At 37.2% G+C, this 18,366-nt stretch overlaps 1 protein-coding gene across 7 annotated transcripts in view; it reads right to left on the bottom strand.

Annotated features, from left to right (window-relative positions):
• FANCC (FA complementation group C) overlaps nt 1–18,366 on the bottom strand; it is a 264,563-nt gene that overhangs the window by 67,640 nt on the left and 178,557 nt on the right. For all 7 annotated transcript variants that reach the window (XM_058695498.1, XM_058695504.1, XM_058695505.1 and 4 more), the window contains one exon: nt 17,718–17,782. In XM_058695498.1, coding sequence (XP_058551481.1) covers nt 17,718–17,782 — 65 coding nt within the window. The remainder of the gene's footprint in view (nt 1–17,717; nt 17,783–18,366) is intronic.

Raw genomic sequence — 18,366 nt, 5'->3', positions numbered from 1 at the left:
CCAAGAGACTACCAGTTTACTTTTCCCCAAACTCCAACCCAAGTGCATAATCTCCTTGCGATACATTCAAATACATCTGACATACTACCATTTTCATCATATTAAAGAAATTTTTCCTAGAACCCTCTGACCTGTTCCAATCCAGGCAGATTGCTTTTTATTCCCTCTGTACAGTTAACACCTTGGTCTCTGTCATGGGGATTTCCTTCACTTCTCTCCTGAACCCCATATCTTTTTCTTTCTTGGTTCATTCTTCTTATGTGGAAAAAGGTACATGAGTGATAAAGTACTTGAGACCTTGCATGTCTGGAAATATCTTTATTTTACTCTCACACTTGATTAACACTTTGGCTGAGTATAGAAATCTTGTAATTTTCCAACAAAATTGTAAGGGTGTGGTTCTAATGCCTTCTAGCTTCCTCCAGTGTTGTTTCTGAGAAGCTCCATGCTATTATGAATTTTCATCCTTAAATAAGTCCTGTTTTCACTCCCTGGAGGCTTTTGGAAATCCTCTTTGAAATTTTACACTGATATGTTTTGGTATGGATTTATTTTTATTCATTGTGGTCAGCACTCAGTGGATCTTAAATAAGAAAAGTTCTATTAGATTGTTTCTTTGACAATTTCCTATCCATTTTTCAATCTGTTTTCTATGAGAACTCCAACGATTCTGGATATTGAATTTCCTGGACACTTTGCTGTCTTTTCTTTCTTATTTTTCATCTCTTGGTCTTTTTACTCTAGATTTAAAAGAACTTTTCAAATTTATCTTCCACTCCTTTTATTAAGTTTTTCATGACAAATCTCTCATGATTAATTTACAAGAACATTAAAAAAAATTTTTTTAAGTTTATTTTTTTTGAGCGAGAACATGCGAGAGTGAGTTCAGAAGGGGCAGGGAGAGAGGGAGAGACAGAAAATCCCAAGCAGTCTCCACACTGTCAACATGGAGCCCAACATGGCTCAAACTCACAAACCATGAGATCATGACCTGAGACGAAATCAAGAATCAGACACTTAACTGACTGAGCCACCCAGCTGCCCCACAAGGCAAGAGTATTATAATGGCTGCTTCATATGTGTGTATTATCTTTTGATACGAGATCAAAACTCAAGCACTGTGCACCCCGGCTACTGCAAGCCTGTCTAGAAATGCAGGTACAACTGTCCACCACGGGTCTAGGGGATTGGTTATGGGTAGTCTCTACCATGGTAATAGCTGAAATGAACAATTTACTGGCCAAGCCTTCCCCAAAAAGCTGTAAGCCTTCAAACAGACTTCAGAGTTCCAGAACAGTTACATCAGACACAGTCTGTCAGTAAAATTTTTGTCTAAGTAAAGGATGGATTCCTGGTACTTCCTCCTCCATCATCTTCTCTGACATCCCCTTCTGATCTCTTCTATTAAGAAAAAGAAAAACAAAAACAACCCCTCACCTTCTTACTTTCTACTACTCTGCCCTTTTGTATTTTATCCTAGGAGAACTATTTGGCTCAATCTTTGAAGTCATTACTTGCTATTCAGCTGTATTTCCTATTCAGTCTTTTACTTTTTTTTTTTTTTTTTTTTTTGGTCTATGAGTCCCCTCTTTTAAAAACATAACCAATTTATTTCTATTTCAAGGATTTGATAGTTTCTCTTATTTTTTTTTCTTTTTTTTTTTTTTTAAATTTTTTTTTCCAACGTTTTTTATTTATTTTTGGGACAGAGAGAGACAGAGCATGAACGGGGGAGGGGCAGAGAGAGAGGGAGACACAGAATCCGAAACAGGCTCCAGGCTCTGAGAGCCCGACGCGGGGCTCGAACTCACGGACCGCGAGATCATGACCTGAGCCGAAGTCGGTCGCTCAACCGACTGAGCCACCCAGGCGCCCCAGTTTCTCTTATTTTTAAGACATTAATTATCATCCCCCCCCTTTTTTAACCATTTGCTTGTCTTAGGTAATATATCTTCCGTTTTGTGGCATTTAGTTCATCTTTCCTTATGGTGTTGGTTTTCCATGAATATCTAGGGATTTTTGTTTCCCCTCTCTGGAATTTGGGATTTCCCACTAGCCTCTCCATGACTGCTTTTTTTTTTTTTTTTTTTTTTTTAATTTTTTTTTTTCAACGTTTTTTATTTATTTTTGGGACAGAGAGAGACAGAGCATGAACGGGGGAGGGGCAGAGAGAGAGGGAGACACAGAATCGGAAACAGGCTCCAGGCTCCGAGCCATCAGCCCAGAGCCCGACGCGGGGCTCGAACTCACGGACCGCGAGATCGTGACCTGGCTGAAGTCGGACGCTTAACCGACTGCGCCACCCAGGCGCCCCACCATGACTGCTTTTTACCACAGCCTCCTCTGGTACTTGTGGAGAGGGTCAGGATGTATTCCTGGTTGGGGTTGCCAATAAATTGTACTCTGGGCATTGGAGCACCCACAGAATGGCTGGGAATTAATAGCCATTTGATGCTCATTCCTCCTCCAAATCTTCTCCCTCCTTCCTGATGGAAACAGGACACTTCTGTTGTCTCTTGTTGGAAGGCAGCAGATAAGGACTGCATGAGGGCCTAGCCCTTAGCTGGCTTCTGTAAATTGAGGCAGTGCAACAGGCTGTCTTGTTGGCTGCCAGGTACCTCCTGCTCTATGAATCCACTCCAATGTTACTTTTACCTTTTGCAGTAGTTTTCTCTTGCAAGCTTTTTGGGCTGTGATATTTTCCTTCAAAAATATCCCATAACCTGCCACTTGAAGTCTTTCTTGTAACTTGTGGGTCATCAAATGCTCCCTTATTTATTAGTATTATATATTTGTTAAAATTTCTCCATCATTGCTAAGAGTTGGGAGGATAAAGTGAATGCTAGGCCATGCATGAGTTTAGTTCACCACTTGATTTTGTCTCTTATATTACATTTTCATCTTACCCTCTTGCACTTTAATCTTTAGGATCTGGCCAAGTTCTCTACATTAGAGCTACTCAAAATATGGTCCTCAGAATCACCAGCAACAGCACCCCTATGAATGGGGCCAAGAAATCTGTTCCTTAATATCTTAACATCAGGTGATTCTTATGCCTACTGTAATTTGAGAAACACTGCTCCACACTACTTCTTCAGTAGCAGTCCCGAGAACTAGATGATTATCAATCTCTAGTAACAATCTGAATACTTTAATAGACATGATAACTATGTTTTAGATTTTTTGTTTTGTCTTTTTTGTTTTAGTTTAGCTATATTTTCTTGATAATCAACAATAAAATTCTCAGAGATAAATTTTTTGTCAAACTACACTAATGATTTCTTGTGTGCAGTTTGTCTTTTCTCCTCAAATAATTACCTTTTGCAAAATTCAGTTCTTGTTCTTTACCACTTTCCTAAATGACTGAGGTCTCTTCAACCACAGGTATCTTCCACTATGCTCTACTGTCTTTCTCTAACCACCAAGGTGGTTTTAGATTTAAAAATAATTGTGTTTTTGAGTCCATTATCTAATTTTAATGAAAAGACATATTTGGCTTGAGTTGTAAATATCATAAAGTTTTGGAATTTATGAACTTACTGGGTGGGATTGGAGAAGGGAAGAGTTGTTGTGTGTATGTCTGTAATGTGGACTGTTTTTCATGTATATTTTGCACAGAATCTAGCAGAATATTTTGCATAGAGTATTAAGAGCCTGATGTGTATCTGAGAAATGGAAAAATAGTTACATGTACTCAATAAATCTAGAACTCTGAATGAAGCAGGGCGGTGGTGATCTTGCCCTTCAACAATCCTCTCTGGAAGAACCTGTTAAGTCCAACTTTTCCCTCATTATCTTAAAATTTTTACCATTCTCTCATTACTTTAGAAGAGAGGGCTCAGAGACTATCACTGGCTACTAGGGGTATGGAAAAGACAATCCTGGCAACAAGGGCATTTATCAAGCACTGAAATTTATGGGATGCAGACTGTATCTCCCAATCAGGCTGAAAAGGTCCAAGAGAATTTTGTGAAAATTTCTAAAGTCTTTTGGGGTGCTTCGGTGGCTTAGTTGGTTAAGCATCTGACTCTTGACCTCGCTCAGGTTTTGATCTCAGGGTCGTGAGTTCAAGCCCTGCATTAGGCTCCATGCTGGGCATGAGCCTACTTTAAAAAAAACCCTAAAGTTTCATATAAATTTCAGTAGCTTGTCAGTTGACCTACCTAAATGCAGGTCAACTGATAATGTTCTGAAAGGCTTCAAGGTGCTCACAGCCTTCATGGCTCCCTCTTTTGGTCTTGAGCTTGCCAGAGTGTGGAAATCCAACTTCAACTAGAGTTAGGCAACACTTTCCAGACTGGAGTACACTAAGCATTATGTCTTGATTAATTGCCAGAGCAACACTTCCAAATGATCTTTGCACAAGAATTCAATTGCAGAAGGTTCAACAGTAACCATATACTGCTAGAAACATCATTCTCATGTGGCTATGTTGAAGTTTCCAAACCATCTGCAGCAAACCACAGAACTAACTACAAGATAAACTGATGATGCTCAGAAAGTCCAGAATGTCATTCCTTCTAGACAGTTTATAGCAAAGAACAGGAGAGAATTTAAACATTCTGTCATTGAATTGTTGATTTTAGTTGGTGGCAAGTGAAATTCTATTTAAAATGCTATGACAAGACCATTTATCAGGCGTCTAAAAAGAATGCAAAAGGAAAGCAAACAGATTTTCCTATTTTTTTTGTTCCTCTGACATTTTATGCATCAAAGTTATGAGATTTTTATATTTTCTAAGAGACTTTTGAGTCTTTTGAAATGAACTTGAAACATTCAAGTAGCAAAAAGTGAAAAAAATGTACAGATGCCCTCTTTAAAAAAAAAAAACAGAGAAAAACAGAATAGCATTGTTTGTATGGTGTTTAAGTTTGAGAGGCCCTTGGCGACTTGAACATTTCAAGTCTTCCAAGCAGAAGGTAAGTAATGATAAAATTCAAGTTTCATAAATAATGGGAATATCTGCATTCAAGTGTACTGGAAAGTAGTTTGCCCACTATGCTATATTCTTATTCAACTTTTTTGATTTTTAAATCTTAGAAATGCACAGATAACTTCATATATATATAGCAAATTTATATTGTTATGACGCATATTCTAGTTATTATTATAACTTATGACAGCAACAAATATAATGGCTCCAGCATGTTTGGCAGCTCTTTCAAATGCTATCATGATGGCATTTCACTACCTGATTTCATGAAATCAGTTTCTAACTGAGACAAGAGAACACACTTGGTTGGATTTATAATTCATTAGAGAGCTGTAGATGTGGAGTTCTGAGTCTCACATAAGCTTTAAGGGATCCAGGTTCTTTTATGGATGGAGAACAGAACTTCCTGGCTTGAGGTCTTAAAAGTAGAACTTTAAACGCTCATAAAGAGACTCAAAAAGAATGCTGAGCATCAAATTGCTTTTTTAAATTCAATCTTCTGATAATTATAAATGAACTTAATTTAATTTCTCTAAAAATTCAACACATTCAAAAAAATACCTGCAAAAATTTCTTGTTGAATTCTAAAATTCATTCTAAAAATTAAGACTCCATAGTAAACACCATTCAAAAGAGCAAATTAGGAACGTATCAGATGTATCAGTGTCCAAAGGACATTCTACTAGCATATGCATCTCATATTCTTGGTAAATTCAGTTAAGAGTTCTACTAATTACATCAATGATTTGCTTTGACTAAAAATGTTTTTAAACTATTACCAAATTAATCACCATGTTATCCTTGCTGCTACTGCCAGCTGGGGTGCCAGCATGGACATCCTTCAGAAAACTGCTCTGCGCCAGGGAATGTGCATATTATTTTTTTTAAAAACATACATCCTTACTGAAGAAGCAATCATAACCTCGGGAATTAACCTGCCCCACAAAATGACCCAATCTGGCACAAATGGAAATTTCTCAGATGTAAAGAGTATATTAGCTAATAGTTTCCAGCAGGCTTTCCTAATTGTGGTCAATGGAGTTTAGATGCCTTTCTGAACTGCTGTCCTCTTCTGTCCTGAGGGTGAGAAAATGAAAAGTACACATTCTGAAGAAAGAATCTGAAAGACCAGTATAGTCAAATAATGGGTACAGTGCAGAAAGACACTGTAAAGGAGAAAAAATACTGCAGAGTGCAGAGAGGAATCAATATTAAGCAATCTAAGGCTGATTAAAAATGATTTTTTTTCATGAACTACAACTGCCATTTTGGAAATAAGACCCTGTGGCAGGAAATTATTCCTTTATTATGAATATTCTCTTTTAAGTTTTGGTATTTTGCCAGCTTGCACTGTATTTTCATTTTTAAAAAGTCTAATTATAAAATTATGATGTATAGAAGAACAAAGGGAATTACTATAACATCAACTGTGCACTCATTGCCATGATTTCACAATGCTAACATTTTAGTGATATTTCTAGTTGACGTTTTAAAGAAATAAAAATGTTTCAGTTACAGTTGAAACACCCTCTCCTGTCTCATTTTCTCTTCCCCTTCCTAGGAGTTAGCACTCCCCTAACGATGGGAGTCCTCTCTGTCTAGTTTTTTTTTTTTTTTTTAATGTTTATTTTTGAGAGAGAGAGAGAGAGAGAGAGAGAGAGAGAATGAGAATGAATCTCCAGCAGGTTCTGAGCTGTCAGTTCAGAGCGTGATGTGGAGCTTGATCTCAGGAACTATGAGATCATGACCTGAACTTAAATCAAGAGTCACTCAACAGACTTAGCCACCCAGGCGCCCTCTTTCTGTCTAGTTTTAACACTTTTACTTTATATGTATGTATTGTTTTGAGTGTTTTAAAACTTTATGTAATGATGACATTACCGGTATCTTTTTGCCACTTCCTTGCTATTCTGTTCTGTGGGTCTTTGTGTCTGGCTTTATACAAGTACCAAAGTGGCTTAATGACTAGCTTTGTAATATGTTTTGAAATCAGGAAGGGTGAGGCCTCTAGTTTTGTTTCTCTTTTCAAGGTTGTTGACTATTTGGGGTCTTCTGAGATTCTATATGAATTTTAGGACTTTTTAAAAAATCTATTTCTGCAAAAGAAAAATGCCATTCGGATTTTAATAGGACTGCATTGTATCTATGGGCTGCTTGGGGTAGTATGGACATTTTAACAATATTAAGTCTTCCAGTCCCTCAACACGGAATGCCTCTTATGTATTTGTGTCATGTTTAATTTCTTTCAGCAACATTTTGTAGCTTCCGGTATATAAGTCTTTCATTTCCTTAAGTTTATTCCTCAACATTTTATTCTTTTTGATGCTACTGTAAATGGGCTTTTTATGTATAAAAAAATCTCTTTGTAAAACTGCTCACTACTAGTGTATAAAACACAAGTGATATTTGAGTATTTATTTTGTATCCTGTAACTTTACTGAGTTAATTTACTAGTTTTAATAGTTTTTCTGTGGAATCTTTAGGGTCTTCTGCATATAACATCATGTCATGTATAAGCAGAATAAGAGGTTCTTTAAAATTTGGATGCCTTTTGTTTCTTTGTCTTGCCTAATGGCTCCAGTGCTTCTAGTACTGTGTTAAAAAGAAGTGGTGAGAGAGGGTATCCTTGCTTTGTTCATGATTTTAGAAGGAAAAAATTTCAGTCTTTCACCATGGAGTGTGATGTTAGCTGTGGGCTTTTCACACATTGTCTTTATTTTGTTGAAGTATGTTCCCTGTATTCCTACTCTACTGAATGTTCTTATCATCAAAGGATGTTGAATTTTATCAAATAGTTTTTTCTGCTTTAATTGAAATTATCATTTGTTTTTGTCCATCATTCTGTTAATATGGTGTACTACACCAATTGGTTTTTGAATGTTGAACCAACTTTGCATGCTAGGAATAAATCCCACTTGACCATGATGCAGAATCTTTTTAATTGCTGAGTTTGGTTGACTTGTATATTGCTGAGGATTTTTACACATGAATATTCATCAGGAATATTGCTTGCAGTTTTTTTTTCTTGTAGTGTATTTATCTGATTTTGGTATCAGGGTAATGCTGGCTTCATAAAATGAGTTTTGAAGTGTTCCCTCCTCTTCAATTTCTTGAAAGAGTTTGAGAAGGACTGGTATTAATTCTTTAAATATTTGGTAGAATTCTCTAGTGAAACCATCCAGTTCTGGGCTTTTCTGAGCTTTCTCCTTCCTGTTGTAGATCTGTTCAGATTTTTAAATTTATGAGTCACTCTTGGTATGCTTATAAAAAATTTATCCATTTCTTCTAGATTATCCAATTTGTTGCAATATAATTGTTCATAGTAGTCTCTTTTTATTTTTCTGCAATGAGTTGTAATGCCTTCTCTTTCATTTGATATTTGTTATTTTAGTCTTCTTGCTGATTTTCTTAGTCTAGTTAAGGGTTTGACAGTTTTCTTGATCTTTTAAAAAATCGAATTCTTTGTTTTTTTCCCATTCTCTCTTTAGTTTATTTCTCCTGTAACCTTTACTATTTCATTGTTTTTGCTATCTGTGGGTTTAGTTTATTCTCCTTTTTCTACTTCCTTGAAGTATAAAGTTAGGTTGCTGATTTGAGATCTTTTATCTTTATTTTTTTAAACGTTTTTTTTTTTTTTAATTTTTTTTTTTTTTCAACATTTTTTATTTATTTTTGGGACAGAGAGAGACAGAGCATGAACGGGGGAGGGGCAGAGAGAGAGGGAGACACAGAATCGGAAACAGGCTCCAGGCTCCGAGCCATCAGCCCAGAGCCTGACGCGGGGCTCGAACTCACGGACCGCGAGATCGTGACCTGGCTGAAGTCGGACGCTTAACCGACTGCGCCACCCAGGCGCCCCTAAACGTTTATTTTTGAGAGAGAGAGAGAGAGAGAGAACGCACGCACAAGCGGGGGAGGGACAGAGAGAGAGGAAGACAGAGGAACCGAAGCCGCCCGATGCAGGGCTCAAATTCACAAACCATGAGATCATGACCTGAGCCAAAGTCAGGCGCTTAACCAACTGAGCCACCCAGATGCCCCAAGATCATCTTTTTTAAACAAGATGTTTACTGCTATGTACTTTCCTCTTAGTACTGCTTTTCCCTCATCTTATACATTTTGATATACTGTGTTTTCATTTGTCTGAACATATTTTCTAATTTCCCTTGTGATTTCTTCTTTGACTCATTGTTCAAAAATGTGTTGTATAATTTGCACATATTTGTGAATTTTCCACTTTCCTTTTATTTTTTTCAAGTTTTTTTAATGTTTATTCATTTTTGAGACACAGAGAGACAGAGTGAGAGTGGGAGGGGCAGAGAGGGAGAGAGAGAATTTGAAGTAGGCTCCTGGCTCTTAGCTGTCAGCACAGAGCCTGATGCGGGGCTCAAACCCACAAACTGTGAGATCATGACCTGGGCCGAAGTCAGACACCCAACTGACTTAGCCACCCAGGCACCCCTCTCCTTCATTTGTGAAGGATACTTTGCAGCATATAATAATCTTGATTGGCAGGTTTTTGTTTTAGCACTTTGCTATGTCATCTCACTCCTTTCTGGCCTTAATGTTTCTGCTAAGTAATCCACTGACAATCTGGAGTTTCCTTATATGTGCTTGTATTCTTGCTACTGTCAACATTCTCTGTCTCTTGACAGTTTAATTACAACATAACTTGCCATGGGTCTTTTTGGGTTTATTTTAGTTGGGAGTTTGAGCTTCTTGAATTTGGATGTCTAATTCCTTCTTCAGATTTGATAGTTCTCTGTCTTTTTCTCTCTCACTTCCTCTGTGACTCCCACAACACATACAATTGGTCCACTTGATGATGTTTCATAAGCTCTATGGTTTAATTAACGTTTCATTCTTTTTTCTTTTTATTCCTTGATTTGATAATTTCAAGTGACATGTCTTCAAGTTAACTGCTTGATCAGTCTATTGTTGAACCTCTCTAGTGAATTTTTCAATTCAGTTATTTTTTTCTTCAGCTCCAGAATATCTGTTTGGTTGTTTTTAATAATTTGTATCTGTTGATATTCTCATTTTGTTTACACATTTTTCTGATTTAATTTAGTTGTTTATCTGTATTCTACTGTAGTGCATTGAGTTCCTTTAGGACGATTATTTTTAATTGTCAGGTGGTTCATTCATAGCTCTCCATTTCTTTAGGGTAGGTTTGTGCAAATTAATTTTGTTCCTTTGGGCCATGTTTACCTGTTTCTTTGTGTGCCTTATTTTTTGTTGTGTTTTATGCAATTGAAGAAAGCCACTTCTTCTAGTCTTTATGCACTGGCTTTGTACGGGGGAACTTTCACTAATCAACCTGGTGAGAGAATCTGGGGGTCCTTTGAATCTTTTCTGGGGATGTGTCTTCTCTGGGCTTATGTAATTTCCCAGAGAGCTTGCCAGTTTTTCAGGAGTTTGCAATCTCTTCCTCCCTCTGGTGTTTGTCTGTGGTACTGCAGGTTCTCTGGTGCCACAACAAGCCACTAAGTTTTTGTTCTCTGCAGCCCCTCTGACCTTCAAAGTGGGCTGCTTCAAGTCAGGGGAGACAAAAACCAATCCCTAGGGTAGCCCCTTCAGAAGCTGGAACATTAGATACACATTCTACTCTTCTTTCCCACCCCCCAACCCACCCAGACAGAAGCTGTGAGTTGGGTGTTTTCTCCTTACACCAACCTCCATCTGCAGCACTGCCAGCTCCCTGGGGCTACAAAAAGCAGCGTAGGGCTCTCTAACATTCACGCTCTCCAGGTATTGAAAGTCTGTTCATTCCCCATCAGTGGTCAGAGTCAGGTAAGTTACCTGAGGCAGTCCCTCAGGCAGCCCCCCCAAAAGCAAGAACACTGAACATATTCCATTCTTTTCTTTCTCCCTCAAGGGACAAGCTGCAAGCTAGAATTTTCCTCCCAGTCCCACCAAGCTGAGCCAGCTTAGGGGAAGGGCTACAGTGGTTGGTATAAAATGGCTTTCTTACCCATTTCAATATGGCCATTTTTGACTTTGAGCTTGCCTGGAGTATTGTAACTTCTTAATTGGTTTCTGGAGTTTTCAAAGGGAAACAAGGACTGGAGCTTCCTATTCTGTCTTGCTGACCTCACTCTTGAATTTTTTAAATGTTTATTTGTTTAGTTTTCCTCTTTTGGTAATAACTTGCTTATATTTCTTGTCCATTCCTTTAAAAACATTTTTTTATTGGGGCACCTGGGTGGCTCAGTCGGTTGAGCATCCGACTTCGGCTCAGGTCATGATCTCACAGTCCGTGAGTTTGGGCCCCGTGTGGGGCTCTGTGCTGACAGCTCAGAGCCTGGAGCCTGCTTTGGATTCTGTGTCTCCCCCTCTCTCTCCCCCTCCCCCCTCATGCTCTGTCTTTCTCTCTGTCAAAAATAAACATTATAAAAAATTTTTAAAGCAGGCTTCAAGCTCTGAGCTGTCAGCACAGAGATGAAGGGCTCGAACTCATGAACTGTGACATCATGACCATGTCAGATACTTAACTCACTGAGCCACTCAGGCATCCTTCTTGTCTATCTCTATACTGGAGTGTATGCCTCTTTATGACTGATTTGCAGGAGGATTACTATACTTTGTATACTAATCCTTTATCTGTTTTACAGGTTGCAAATTATCTCCCAATTCTGTGGCTGATGTTTTCCACTTAACAGTGTTTTTGTTTTATTGTTTGTTTGTTCTTAGTTGAGTTTTTAAAAAAATCGTCAACTTGACATATTTTGGGAGGATGGTGTAGAGTACATACATATTGCCTCTTACTGATGTTTTAAGTCTCTTACTAAATTTGTTTTTAAAGAAAATTTTTCAATTTTTTAATTATTTTTTTCAATGTTTATTTTATTTTTGAGAGAGAGAGAGAGCACAAGCAGGGGAGGGACAGAGAGAGAGGGAGACACAGAATCTAAAGCAGGCTCCAGGCTCTGAGCTATCAGTGCAGAGCCTGACATGGGGCTCAAACCCACTTGTGAGACCATGATCTAAGCCAAAGTCAGACGCTTAACTGACTGAGCCACCTAGGTACCCCTCTTAATAAATTTCTATTATTCAACATTCATCTCAAGGTAAAATCAAAGTCTGCACCCGACATGTAAATAAATGACTGTAAATGTTTTCTATGTCCCCCTTGGAATTCTTCTTATTACTTTTTAGGTATAATTTATATATGGACAACTATTACCACTAATGATCCACTTTTAGGACTTTTCCATCACTTCAAGATCTTTTGGGCTCATCTGCAGTAAATCTCTGTTCCTATCTTTAGCCCCAGGCAACAACTAATCTACTCTGTCTCTATAGATTTGCCTATTCTGGACACTTGGTAAAAATGAAATCATATAATATATGGTCTTCTGTGACCAGCTTCTTTCACTAAGCATAATGTTTTGAGGTTCACACATGTTGCAGTGTGAATCAATAGACTGTTCCTTTCTTACTGAGGAACGGTATTCTACTGTGTGGACATAACATATTTTGTTTATCCATTCATGAGTTGATGGGTATTTGGGTTGCTTCCACTTTTTGTTTATTATGAATAATGATATGAATATCTGTATACAAGTGTTCACATGCTTATTAGCCATTTGTATGTATTTTCTGATGGCATGTATTCTAATCTTTTGCCTATTTAAAAAAAAATTTTAATGTTTACTTATTTTTGAGAGAGAGAGAGAGAGGCAGAGTGAGAGCCGGGGAGGGGCAGAGAAAGAGGGAGACACAGAATCTAAAGCAGGCTCCAGGCTCTGAGCTGTCAGCACAGAGCCCGGTACGGGGCTTGAACTCACAAACAGGGAGATCATGACCTGAGCCAAAGTCAGACGCTCAACTAACTGAGACACCCAGGTGCCCCTGCCTATTGTTTTAACTGGGTTGTCTTATTACTGAGTTCTTCATATATTCCGGATAGGAACCCTTTATCAGATGCATAATTTGAAATTACTTTCTCACAGTTTATAACTTGCCTTTTCATTTTTTAAATGGTGGTAACAGACAATACTTATTTGTTTAATCCATCCAGTTAAGGTGGACCTTTGGATCATTTCTGGTTTTGAACTATTACAAAATTAATATTTGCATGAACATTTGTATACAAACATTTGTATAGAGGGGTGCTTGGGTGGCTCAATTGGTTAAGTGCCTGACTTCGGCTCAGGTCATGATCTCACCGTTCATGAGTTCAAGCCCTGTGTCAGGCTCTGTGCTGACAGCTCAGAGCCTGGAGCCTGCTTGGGATTCTGTGTCTCCCTCTCTCTCTGCCCCTTCCCTGCTCGCATTCTCTCTCGCTCTCTCAAAAATAAATAAACGTTAAAACAATTTTTTTTAAAGAAATATTTGTATAGCAATATTTGTGACTACCTATGTTTTCATTTGTAGTGAGTAAATACTCAAGAATAGAGTGGTGGGTCATATGACAAGTGTATATTTAACTCTATAATAAACTGCTACACTGTTTACCAAGTGGTCATACCACTTCACATTCTCACAGACAGCAGATGAGAGATCCAGTGGTTCTAGATCTTCTCCAACACATATTGATGTAAGTGTTCCCAATTTTAGTCATTTGAGGGAGATACACTTGGTATCATTTTTGGGTTTTTTTCTTGCTTATTTGATTGTAGTAAAACATACATAATTGTTATCATTTTAATCATTTGTATTTGGTAACCATTCAGTGCCATTAAATACACTCACATGCTGTGTACCTGTCACCACGATCCATACCCAAAGCTTTTCAGTATCCTTAACATAAACTATAGACCCATTAAACAGTAACTCCATTCCCTCCAGCCCCTGATAACCTCCGTTCTGCTTTCTGTCTCTATTGAGTTTGCCTCTTCTAGGTACTTCATATAAATAGAATTATACAGTATTTGCCCCTCTGTGTCTGGCTTATTTCACTAAGCATGGTGTTTTCAATGTCCATCCATATTCTTGCATATATAAAAATTTTATTCCCTTTTATAGCTGAATAGTATTTTCTATTGTACTTATATACCTTGTTTTGTTTCTCCACTTCATGTTTCATTGATGGGAACTTGAAGTGTTCCCACCTTTTGGCTATTGTGAATAATGGTGCCATGAACACTGGTGTACGGAGAGATATTTGTTCAAGTCCCTTCTTTCATTTCTTTTGAATATATGCCTAAGAGTGGAATTGTTGGGTCTTATTTTAAGTCTATGTTTAATTTTTTGAGGAACTGCCAAGCTTTTCCACAATGGCTGTACCATTTTACATTCCCATCAGCAAGACTATTCTTTCAGGAATCATCTTTATAGTTTGTTACATTCCCACCAACAATGCACAGGGCTCTACATTTTTAACTTACTTGCCAACATTTATTATTTTTCTTTTTTGTTTGTTTGTTTGTTTTTTAAATGATAGACCACTCTGGTACATGTGATGTGGTACCCATTGTGCCTTTGATTTGCATTTCCCTAATAACTAGTTATGTTGAACATTATTTCATGTGCTTATTGGCCAGCTCTATATCATCTTTTGAGACATGTTTAAACAACTCTACTGACCATTTGGGGTTTTTGTTTTGTTTTGTTTTTTATAATATATTTTATTGTCAAATTATTGCCCATTTTTGAATTGAGTTTTTTGTTATTGTTGAGTTTCAGTTCTTTATATACTCTAGATTTTAATCCTTTATTGGATACATGACAAAAGTTTTCACTCATTCACTAGGTTGCCTTTTTGCATTCTTGATAATATCCTGTAAATTCATAAAAATTCTTAATTTTAATGAAGTCCAATTTATCTACTTTTTCTTGGTTGCTTATGCTTATGGGGTCATTATCCAAAAAAAAAAAAAAAAAAAAAATCACTGCCAAACCTAATGTCATTAAGATTTTCTCCAGTGTTTTTAAGAGTTTTATAGTTTAAAGTTCAGATCCAAAGGATTCTATAAGCTGAAGGCAAAGACAATTTGTGATACAGCTTTAATTGGCAATAGCTTTACAAAAACAAAAAGGGACAAAAGTCCCTTGTTCCCAGCTTCTCTTAGTTAATAATTCATTAAAAATGAAATGCTCACCAATGAAGACAACTTTGAATTCTCTCACACAGTGAAGAACATTTTGTAATGTGATTAGTTGCCTTTTAATTTGTTTGAATCTATTTGATTTGTTTAGTCTAGATTTTGGAATATTATGTTTCTTTTTTTTTTTAAATATAATTTATTGTCAAATTGGCTTCCATACAACGCCCAGTGCTCATCCCAACAAGTGCCCTCCTCAATGCCCATCACCCACTTTTCCCTCTCCCCCACCGCTTATCAACCCTCAGTTTGTTCTCAGTTTTATGAATCTCTTATGGCTTGCCTTCTTCCCTCTCTGTTTGTAACTTTTTTTTCCCTTCCCCTCCCCCATGGTCTTCTGTTAAGTTTCTCAAGATCCACATATGAATGAAAACATATGGTGTCTGTCTTTTTCTGCCTGGCTTATTTCACTTAGCATAATACCCTCTAGTACCATCCACATTGCTGCAAATGGCCAGATTTCATTCTTTCTCATTGCCAAGTAGTATTCCATTGTATATATAAACCACATCTTCCTTATCCATTTGTCAGTTGATGGACATTTAGGATCTTTCCATAATTTGGCTATTGTTGAAAGTGCTGCTATAAACATTGGGGTACATGTGCCCCTATGCATCAGCACTCCTGTATCCCTTGGGTAAATCCCTAGCAGTGCTATTGCTGGGTCACAGGGTAGTTCTATTTTTAATTTTTTGAAGAACCTCCACACTGTCTTCCAGAGCGGCTGCACCAGTTTGCATTCCCACCAACAGTGCAAGAGGGTTCCCATTTCTCCGCATCATCACCAGCATCTATAGTTTCCTGATTTGTTCATTGTAGCCACTCTGGCAGGCGTGAGGTGATATCTCAGCATGGCTTTGATTTCTGTTTCCTGGCTGATGAGTGTCATTGCGTATCATTTCATGTGCCTGTTGGCCATCTGGATATCTTCTCTGGAAAAGTGTCTATTCATGTCTTCTGCCCATTTCTTCACTGGATTATTTGTTTTTCGGGTGTGGAGGTTGGTGAGTTCTTTATAGATTTTGGATATTGGCCCTTTATCCAATATGTCATTTGCAAATATCTTTTCCCACTCCATCGGTTGCCTTTTAGTTTTGTTGATTGTTTCCTTTGCAGTGCAGAAGCTTTTTATCTTGATGAGGTCCCAATAGTTCATTTTTGCTTTTAATTCCCTTGCCTTTGGAGATGTGTCGAGTAAAGAAATTGCTACGGCTGAGGTGAAAGAGGTTGTTGCCTTTCTCCTCTAGGGTTTTCATGATTTTCTATCTCACATTCAGGTCCTTCATCCATTTTGAGTTTATTTTTGTGTACGCTATAAGAAACTGGTCTAGTTTCATTCTTCTGCATGTTGCTGTCCAGTTCTCCCAGCACCATTTGTTAAAGAGACTGTCTTCTTTTCACTGGATATTCTTTCCTGTTTTGTCAAAGATTAGTTGGCCATAAATTTGTGGGCTCAATTCTGGGTTCTCTATTCTATTCCATTGGTCTATGTGTCTGTTTTTGTGCCAATACCATACTGTCTTGAGGATTACAGCTTTGTAGTAGAGGCTAACGTCTGGGATTGTGATGCCTCCCACTTTGGCTTTCTTTTTCAATATTACTTTGGCTTTTCAGGATCTTTTGTGGTTCCATACAAATTTTAGGGTTGTTTGTTCTAGCTTTGAGAAGAATGCCGGTGCAATTTTGATTGGGATTGCATTGAATGTGTAGATTGCTTTGGGTAGTATTGACATTTTAACAATATTTATTCTTCCAATCCATGAGAATGGAATGTTTTTCCATTTGTGTCTTCTTCAATTTCCTTCATAAGCTTTCTGTAGTTTTCAGCATACAGATCTTTTACATCTTTGGTTAGGTTTACTCCTAGGTATTTTTTGGTTCTTGGTGCAATTGTAAATGGGATCAGTTTCTTTATTTCTCTGTTGCTTCATTATTGGTGTATAAAAATGCAATTGATTTCTGTACATTGATTTTGTACCCTGTGACTTTGCTGAATTCATGTATCAGTTCTAGCAGACTTTTGGTGGAGTCTGTCGGGTTTTCTATGTAGAGTATCACGTCATCTGTGAAAAGTGAAAGTTTGACTTCTTCTTTGCCAATTTTGATGCCTTTTATTTCATTTTGTTGGCTGATTGCTGATGTTAGGACTTCCAACACTCTGGTAAACAACAGTGATGAGAGAGGATATCCCTGTCCTGTTCCTGATCTCAGGGGCAAAGCTCTCAGTTTTTCCCCATTGAGGATGATATTAGCTGTCAGCTTTTCATAAATGGCTTTTATGATGCTTAAGTATGTTCCTTCTATCCCAACTTTCTTGAGAGTTTTTATTAAGAAAGGATGCTGTATTAAGTCATATATGCACATCAACTATCTGTGGCCTTGGAAATACTGTTTGTGTGTGTATGTATACTGTATGTATAACACAAACACATACACACACTCTCTGAACTGAGTCCTTCCTTTGTTTGTGTATCCCTTACTGTATGTGTAGGGATTTTTACTCAGGGTCACAAGGGACGTTGCATGATTTACTGCCCTAAAAAGCTGAAAGAATAGTGATTTAAAAAAGAAAGTTTCATAAAATTCACAAATTTGCCATGTATAAATAATCTCTTCACATAGAATATATCTGTAACTATGAACATGATTTTCCTAAGAATTATAAATTTTTTCTCTCATAACCAAACTGATACATTTTGAAACTTGAGAAGGGGGATGTTTAGTTTAACACCTACCGCCTTTGAGTGTTAAATCCATTAAGATGATTCTCTCGGAGTTCAGACACTAATGATAAAACCATCTGTAAAACAAAATCAGTTGCAGGTTAACTCACACTGCAAAACAGGATTACATCAGTTCTATTTTTCTTGGTGTGAGTGATATTTCCGTTGAGATTCCCTACTCTCCCCTACACGTCCTCTCCTTGTTTTACTTTGTCAAAATGAAAAGAAAGCAGTGCCAAGTCACATTTACAAATAACTTGGATTTTATTTTTAATGTCTGTTATTCTGCATTCCAATGTAAGCAAATGAACAATAGATCATTAATTTCCTTAGAAAACCAAACCCGTTAAAAAAAACCCACATTAAAGTTAGCTTATTTTTTCTTGCCTAATTTAGTACTTTATCTTTTAAAAATTCTATTTATGTATAAAGTTTCCAAAAGACCAGAAAAGTTAACAAACATTATTTAGAAGAGTTATGTTAAGATCATAAATTAAAATTTCTTGAATTTGGCTAAAATTCAAGGCAGAAGAAAACATAGCTTTAATACTAAGATGAGAATATATAACACTATTTACAACACTGTCATTTATTGAATTTTTTGCTTTAACATAAATTCCTATCAGGAATTTTAAATACAAAATGCGTCCAACAGTAAAAG

Source organism: Neofelis nebulosa, chromosome 12 (assembly GCF_028018385.1).
Source record: "Neofelis nebulosa isolate mNeoNeb1 chromosome 12, mNeoNeb1.pri, whole genome shotgun sequence".
Classification (NCBI taxonomy): Eukaryota; Metazoa; Chordata; class Mammalia; order Carnivora; family Felidae; genus Neofelis; species Neofelis nebulosa.
Note: the sequence above shows the minus strand (reverse complement) of the source record. Positions and strands in the feature narration are given on the sequence as shown.